General features: G+C 52.1%; 1 protein-coding gene across 1 annotated transcript; it reads left to right on the top strand.

Annotated features, from left to right (window-relative positions):
- Positions 1–719: 719 nt before the first annotated feature.
- Positions 720–5,960, top strand: LOC122383002 (fibroblast growth factor 9-like; the record flags this gene model as incomplete). The annotated part of the gene is made up of 3 exons (XM_043369043.1): positions 720–768; positions 5,087–5,319; positions 5,853–5,960. Coding segments are annotated over exons 1-3 (361 nt in total), but the record flags the coding sequence as incomplete, so codon positions are not given.
- Positions 5,961–9,005: the final 3,045 nt, after the last annotated feature.

Raw genomic sequence — 9,005 nt, 5'->3', positions numbered from 1 at the left:
GTAGGATATGGAGATCGTGCACAGTTGATCGTGATCGTTCGCCGAATCTAGGAATTCTAGCTCATGCATGGCAGCCTCAAATGAGTCAGCAGATAAGGTAGGCAAAGGTTCATGCTTCATGATCTCATAACCATTCATATTTTCATAATTATGCATATAAGCCACGCTAGAAAGAAAAATTAAGAAGACCGGTATACTGACAGCAATAAATAAAACAAAAGATTTAAAAGCAATGCAGAATAAATAACTAAGACAATAATTTGTTAAGACTCACATAGATCGTACAATTGATTCGTGGCATAGCATGGCATCCAGTGTTTTGATTGGCGGTGCGCTAAATGCGGCCGTCGATTGCAAGAATTATGACCGGGCCGACTGCGGGGTGCGGCGGTGCCAACTGCTGGGGCTGAGCAGGGCCGACGGCCCCTCAAAGGGGAGCGACACGACAGTTTGCCAGATCTTCAGCCACGGATAGCCGGTTGCCAGACGGAGGGTCCAGTCGTTACCGTTTGACCTGGCCACAACGAGTCCAGAACTCAAACAGGACAGACAGTGTCGGACACTGTTGGTGAAAGGACAGACAGCGCAGCGGTGTCTCTGCCGTAGGCAGGGCAGACAGTGCGGTGCGATGTCTCTGCCGAAATAGTCAAAAACTCAGAGAGCAGGCAGCCTGCTGACGGGAGCCGTATCATCCTGTGAGAATTGGACAGGCGCCAGAAACGAGTCCCGTCAGCTCCAAAGGTGGCACATGGAGGAGCAAACAGTCAGGTGAGTGCAGAACTGGTGAACGGCCCCATTGTCCAGTTGGTGACAGTTCGAGACCTCATGTGTGCCTCCGACCCATCCTTTGCCATCTGTCGCCGCCGGGCCATTTTTCACTTTAACCGTCAGAAAACTGCCCCTGTTGCCGCGCCGAAGCACATGCATCCTTCAGTCACCGCCGCCGTCGCTGCTGGCACGTTCTCAACGTCAGACGGCTCAGCGAGCCATCCGTTATCCGTGCTCGGAGCGCGCTCCGGCTCGTCACTCGCCCGACGGGAGGCCGCGCTCCCTGCGTCACCGCTGACGGCGCCCGCCATCGAAATCGGCACGAGCGACGGCGCCGACGCGACCGACAGGCGCGGTAAGCAATGTTTACACGGCGAGGGCTGAGCAGGTCGACCGTGGTCGCGTCAGGTTGAATCCTGCGGCCCGCCAGTCTGAGCCGTGACCCGAGCTCTGACCTGATGTCTGGACTCTGGATGTCTGCTGGAGTCTGCTGTCCGATTATACGAGCGTTTCTGAACCGCAGACATTCCGGCATTTCGATGTGTCAGCGTTCCTGCGGATGCCAGCTCCAAAGAGTGCTGTATATCACGTTACTCATCGAGACGTGCTGACCAATGCACAATGCACATCCCTTGCTCTGCTGACTTGCTGTGCCGGTTCAGGTGAAATGCGAGGAACCTTTGAGCCCAACCGCAGCCTCAGACGGGTGTTACACGTCCGACTCCGCCATGTCAGGACACGCCACGCTCTGTGTGTGGCCCAAATGTGGACCAGCCTTCCTGTGCCGGAGACGACGTGGAACCAAAATAGACCCACAGCTCGCCCTCATCTGCCGGCGCTGCGCTGGCACCGTACCGTAAATCATCCACCTTCAACACACACGCGCGCACACTGTCCCAAAATAGCTTCACACGGGCACCGCCGTCGCGTCGAGGACAGCTCACCCCTAAAAACGCATGAATGGGAGGCCTGCAGCGCCCTCTACCCCGGCTCGACCTCGGTCCTACCCTGCTAGTGAGCCGAGAAATCCGAGCGGGCGTAGTGGCAGTGTTGTGAGCCGGCGAATCGTCTGACGCTACCTGGCGACGTCCCAACACCAACAGAGGGCCACGTTTGCTCCTCCCGGCCGCCCCGGCGCCGGCGGCTCAGAGCTCCCACGCGGGTGCAGGGCGTGTGCCAGCAGTCTGGCTGAGCCGCCGCCCGTGCTGACAGCAGGCAGAGGGGCGGCGGCGCTGGCGGCAGCTTACGGCTCGGACCGCGCGCGGCTCGACGGGCCAGAGGACGAGGGGACGCGGGGGAGTGAGGGCGTGGTGCCTGGACGCAGGGTCAGGGAGACGTGTGCACGAGAGCGGTTGTGCACGCGTGCAAGGTTAAGACTTCGAGCGAAAAACGTGCGGGCCTTGAGCGTGGGAGGTCCAGTGTACAATTGGTGTGGTGGAGCGAACGCGTGAAACAGCGGGTCCTGAGGACGTTGGTGAGATGTCAGCAGGGTGCTGAGCGGTGAAATGGGTAACCTGTGCCCCAGGAGCGAGTCGCCCACCACGCCACCGGACCTCCTGCCACAAGATCCGGATCCTGGATCCGGACGGCCCGGAAACAGGCCAAACAGGTAAGCTTCTATTCTACTTCAAACATCTACAGCAGGCATGAACGGAATGCCGAAAAGACTGACAATGTGAAAACGAATAAAAAGGCTGTTCTACTAGACAACATTTAGTAGGTATTAACTTTGAGTCATCCGTACTTATTAAAAGTCCAAAACCTCGATAGCCACCTCAGTGTACCTACGTAAGCATATGCGACGCCTACCTACATTCAAACGTCAGCTATTTTTGCTAACGTACAACAAATAAAGATAGCGTCACCGTTACATCTAAAATTAGTGGCAATGGCATGAAACAATACTGCACATAAAACAGAATGATAAGCAGCGTACACAGCCATTATACAAACGCACATCGAGTTAAAAATAGGACAATCGTGTTAAATAAAATTTAATTCGTGCGATCTCCCAGTCCCGACAGTCAGCAAAAGCCTCGAGCTGGAGCAATACTTACGCGCTTCGGGCCTGTTAGGGGAAGGTGGGGTAAGACGGACCAGCTAAGGTTTGAGGTCACATACCTTGCTACACTGCTGTCGAACCCTATGTAATTTATAGTCTTATGAATGTTTAATCCTTCCCCTTTTGATGTGTGCCGACTGCCGAGACTGAATTTTACCCCGCGCTCGATGTCCCTCGGACGATGAAGATTCTACGTCGTCCGGACAATCACGTTCCATAACCGCAGCCGATCCCCACTGACCTTGAACGGGATTGGCCGGACAGCGTAGAATCTTCGTCGTTCTGAGCGACATCGAACGTGGGGTTAGATTCAAGAAATATAGGTGGTGATTGCTCTTAAAGGGAGACATGTTAAAATCACCGACAAGAAAAACGCTTGGTAAGATGGACCACCCAGCAGTGCCTGCTATCCATTCATGTTTGGCACACATCTATACTCTTGTAAGTAGAAGCAATCAAAGTGGTAAAATAACCAAACAAGCCTTTATTCAATACTCAATACTCATGTGATAAAAGTGCAACTAAAAGCTAGGAAACTGAGTGTTGCTTGTCGCTTGGCATGAATACATGCTAGCTGAGCACTTATGTGCATTGCTCAATGCAACAAAAACTCCTTTCCGAAAAAAATAGCTTACTGAAACTTGTGTCAATGTTTTAGCAATTGTTTTTTCATCTGCGCTGTAAAATGGACCACCACAGGATAAGATGGAGCACAGTGGTCCGTCTGCCCCAAATCTAAATTACGTCATTATCATGATGAATATATCAAATATCCCAACATTGCGAAACCTCACCTCTCCTAAAGTGTGACTATGACATTGTTCTTTACAGCAAATACAAAGAAAAAATAAATCATGCAAGAAAAGTGCTTAACTTAAATCATCTTTGGCCTCTAACATTAAATCAGTGCGACGAAAAACAGCATTTTTCTCAATAACTAAAATCCATACGTCCTGGCCCCATGAGCCCAAGTTGGCCATTGGTACGAAGGAAAACAAAGGCAGTGAGTGCATAAAGCAGCAGATAACAGCAGCGGGTCAGCCGGGAAGGCTGGTGTTCCGTCTTGCCCCGGAGGGCCGTCTTATGCCACCTTCCCCTATCTGCCAATTCACGTACCGAATTCAATGGTGGCCTAAAAACAGAACGGACCTATAAAATTTCACCTGGTGCTTAAATTTGCTTTTCACAAATGTATGGCTATTAAAAGATGGATTATTAACCACAAATCAACTCAATTGGACTTCAATTCTCATTTTAATTCATAGATGGCAGCATGGTCAAGCGCCTGAAGTCATACTGCACCGCAACGCATTGACATATGAACGGGGCTGGACATCAACCTCTGTTTCTTAGTTCAGCTCATAGATGGCAGCATGGTCAAACGCCTGAAGTCATACTGCACCGCATGGCATATCAGTTCATCAGTTTTGCATATGAGCCTTGGAAATGGGCATCTCCGTCCAACTTTGCTTCGCAACTAAAGCACCAAAACTGTTGCATACCCAATATACCTTGATTTTCATAATCCGTCGTCGTGAAGCGCATGACAGAAGTCACTCAAACACTGAATTGTCAACTTTTTGGCAAACTTGCGTCTCGAACGCCTAGGTAGGTATACGATACGAAGGTTATAGCAAATCCTGTCATCACACGGCAAGTTATCGCAGGTAAACCTGTTAAATTTCGAACAGCCGGCACCGATCGAACCCAAGTCATCGACATCCCTCACGGCAGCGATGTTTATCCTGTCAGATATAAACGTATTGAGCCTGACGAAACGATCTCCGATCTTTGCCAACGGCAGCCATGTTTGCCCCACTTGCCGCCAATGTTGACCAGTTCGGCCGGCCGCCGTGATATTTCTCTCAGCGGGAGCTGTTAGTTTTACCGTCCTCCTCAAGGTCTGCCTGCTTTACTGCGGATCTAAATCTAAACTTAAACAACTTCTGAAAACACGCATGCGGTGTCGTGTTATGTTGTAGTTATAACTAAATTTTGTGCTACGAACTGATTCCGCACGCATTGGCTGTATATTTCCCCAAGATCCTCTCTGCCGGGGACATTCAATGCCGCCACTTACCATCATCAACACCAACGGCACATTTCGAGCAACTCTAACGTGCTCGGATAAATTGAAGAACTATGTTATTTATCAATACCGACACTTAACGTCAGCCGTAACACAGATATTCTAGCAGTGCTGTGTCTTACAGCATTGACGCTTCAGGTAACACTGACGTTCCTGTTTGCTTACAGTACTGGCGGTGGCGGAGGGAACGGGGGGAACGGCAGCGGCACGGGCAGCGGCGGCGGTGTTCCGGGGGTGCCCTCGTTCCCCATGCCGCCGTTCGTGCTCCCTGACGAGGACGTCAGCGGAGAGCACACCTATATCGGTCGCAGGAAGCAGCTCTACTGCCGACACGGCGTCAACCTGGCCATCCTGCCCGGCGGCAAGGTGGTCGCTACGCAGGAGCCGTTCAACAAGTATGGTGAGTTCATATACCTATATTTGGTCACGCCGTCCAAACAACTCAGAAGGGGATCTCCCGAAATGTTGTTTTGGCGCCGAGCTGCTATTGCTGGCACCAATCGCTGACATTTCGATGATACATTACCCGACTTAATTAGGCTTCACCGATGACGTACTAAATGAACGATCTTCTGCATATTAGCCGGCATTAGTCACAAGCGGCAGTAACACGTCAATTCAGAGCTGCGCTCTCTGAGCTGGAACAGCTGAACGCAAAAGCAAGGAATACAGACAGGATTTACCTAGCTACAGGTATCGGTAGAACTGCAGGCAAGCTCGGCGAAAAGAACATGTGGGAAATGGATGCAAACTAAACCATGATTACGCTCAAGTTATACATTAGGTACTAAGAAATTACTTTGGCATAATAAACGTGAGACCAACCTTGTTGACTTCAAAGTGGAGCACCACGGCACAGCACAACCCACAACAGGAAAAAACTACCAAAATATTCCTCAGTTTCCCAATGACACGGTACGGTTTCGGTTTCAGCTGTGCTGGAGGTGACAGCCGTGGATCTGCAGGAGGTGCGAATGCGAGCAGTGGAAACCGGCCTTTACGTGGCTATGGACAGCAAAGGACAGCTTTATGGAGAGGTAGGTAATACGAGTAGTTTCCACTACTCTCTAGCGACGCCGCTGTGGGGGCATAGAGTCCGATCTATGCGCGCCAAATTTCAACACTTACGCCCGAGGCATGATGCGTGTAAACAAATGAACATCCTGAACATCCAAGTCCGGAACATTTGGAACATCAAATTCAGAGTCCCCCCCCCCCCCCCCGCCGCCGCAGCTGTGGCTGCCAGTGTAGTGGAGGGACTCATCCCACTCCCCCCCCCCGCACAAGCACACGCACATGATTGATAAGCTCGGTGATGTCTACTAAAAAAAAAAGAATTTGGTCACTGAGCACATCAAAAGTGTTTAAGCGGGCAGCAAGAGGCAGGACTTAAAGAAGGATCAAAGACAAAAAAAAAACACTTTCTGTTGGCTCAGCGCAAGGCTCAGCGACAAGGAATCGTCCAGCGTTTTGTGGAGCGCGTTGGACGGACTGCGGACAACGGTTGAATGTGAGTGGCGGCCGCGGCATACTTTCCGCCATCTCCCTTTTACAACCAACAATCTCATTTGAAACAAATGACATTACACCATCCCTAAGCAATAAAGTATTGTCGGAAAATATCACCATTTCCTCAGTTCACAGCGTTCCACTGGCGGGTCCAGAAAGGCGGTCAATTCATTGGACGCTGCGCGGGGGAGGGCACACCCCAAAAAACGTCTCTCCAAATTCCAAAAACTCATCGGATTTCGGTTCCTTATGCACTGCTATGCAGTTTCAAACAAACCATTCATTATAAAAGTTGAGTTTTCGTTTTGTTCTCGAAAGACCTATTCTCAAATGAAAACCGCAAATTTTCGCCATTTTTTGTTCCTGCGAGAAGGGCATTCCTCCTGAATGTCCCGCGCGCCGGTGAACCCCACGCGCGCCGGTGCAGGGTTCAGCGCGCCGAACACGTTTCACCAGGACGTTTCTGAGGGTCACCACGGTGACTACATATAAATCGTGCAGTGGCGCAGCCAGGATTTCATTTCGGGGGGGTCATCGCCTCCAAAGCGGGCCCCCTAGTGTGCGGGCCCCCCACCCATTTTTTCAGAATCTCTCCATATTTCATACACATTCTGCTGAGCGGGCCCCCTTTACCTGCACGATAACCCTGAGCGAGTTTGAATCAGAACATTTGGATAGAACAATAGCTCGGTAATCACCCGGTGTTCAATTTTTGCGCAAATTGACCAAGACAAAAATATGTTCTATGACGTAAAAATTCGTATCTTTCGAGGCCGAAATGTGCCCCTTCCGCAATATGCATAGCATATATGCAATCGGAACTGTCGCCTGCTTCCGTCGGACAATATTTAACTAGTCCCATGTGCCTGTTCTAAGTCATCTATTGGCTGCTGTAGTAAATTGTGCCTTTACTCTTCTTCATTACGTGAATTCGCTCACAAGAATTTTTAACCCTCGCGGCACAGGGGGGAAGGGGCTGATGCCTGATGCAATCCCCCCTAAAGTTTTTTTTTTCGCAAATAACTCGCGTAAAAAGCGGCTGATCGCGAGGTAACTTTCAGTACCCTCGCGTTGATCAATTTTACACCTACCTTAGAAATTTCATGACCCTGGCCCAAATGACCTAAAGGTCAATTCAAGGTCAAATTCCGACCTAAAGGTCGGAAAGTAGGCCAAACCTGGCCGACTTTCCGAGACCATGTTTGGCCAGAATCGCGGTTCGGCGTATGCCGGCTCGCATTAGCGGCGCGTTTCCAGTCCTTTCGTGGTTTCAAGCGTTAAAAACATGTGATTTGATGTTGCTCCCATGCATAAGGGTGGATGTCAATGTCACCTGAAGGTCAGGTCAACAGAAACGTACCGCCTCTCATGGAAAAATTTGAAAAGCTAATTGATCAAAAACAAGGTGGAACAAATCGCTGAAGAAAATGGCATTTGTTCATGACTTATCTACTTAATTACACGGGTTTTGCTGCATAAACTGGTACGTTTGACAATTAAAAATGGCATAGTTGAAAAGAGCATTCAATTTTGTCCAAGATCCATTCATCGCTTTTGCATGAAGAGCAACAATATTCTTAAAAATATAAACGTTTCAAACCTCTACATAGTAATTCATCGATGGCCTCCATTTTTCAATAGGTAGCCTACGTCAACCTATGCTATAAAACACTAGACACGAGCACCTCTATCGTTTTCTCCGATGTTTCTTGTCCTTGGTTACCAAAATTATACTGTACCTCGATGCGATGGATATTTTTTCCCAAACCAAAATACTTAGCCGTCAAAAGGCAATCGACCGAAATGGATACATAACCCACGGACACAAGACCAACCAAACGCCCACCGATCGAAAATACCCCTTATTCGCGTTGCGGAGCAAGCGGGTCACCCTAGGGGCCCCATTCACCCGAGGGCCCGGGCCCTATCCACACGGGGGCCCGAACCCTATCCACACGGGGGCCCGGGCCACGTCCACCTGGGCTCCGGGCCCCATCCACCCGGGGCTCCGGGGCCCGTCCACCAGGGGGGCCGAGCCCCATCCACCCGGGGCCCGGGCCCCATCCACCCGGGGGTCCGGGCCCCGTCCACCCAGGGTCCCGGACCCCATCCACCCAGGGGGCCAGGGCCCGTTCTCCCAAGGGACCGGGCCCCATCCACCCAGGGGGCCAGGGCCCGTTCTCCCAAAGGCCCGGGCCCCATCCACCCGGGGATCCGGGCCCCGTCCACCCAGGGCTCGGGGCCCGTTCTCCCGGGGCCCGGGCCCCATCCACCCAGGGGCCCGGGCCCGTTCTCCTGGGGGCCCGGGCCCGTTCTCCTGGGGGCCCGAGCCCGTTCTCCCGGGGGCCCGGGCCCATCCACCGGGGATCCCGGACCCCATCCACCAGGGGGCCCGGACCCGTTCTCCCGGGGTCCCGGGCCCCATCCACCCGGGGCCCGGGCCCCATCCACCCAGGGGGCTAGGGTGCGTTCTCCTGGGGGCCCGGGCCCGTTCTCCCGGGGGCCCGGGCCCATCCACCGGGGGCCCCGGGCCCCATCCATCCGGGGGCCCGGGCCCGTTCTCCCGGGGGTTCAGGC

This window comes from Amphibalanus amphitrite, unplaced genomic scaffold (genome assembly GCF_019059575.1).
Source record: "Amphibalanus amphitrite isolate SeventyFive unplaced genomic scaffold, NRLGWU_Aamphi_draft 000152F_arrow, whole genome shotgun sequence".
Taxonomy (NCBI): domain Eukaryota; kingdom Metazoa; phylum Arthropoda; class Thecostraca; order Balanomorpha; family Balanidae; genus Amphibalanus; species Amphibalanus amphitrite.
The sequence above is the reverse complement of the archived record's forward strand: the minus strand, read 5'-3'. Positions and strand labels throughout refer to the sequence as shown.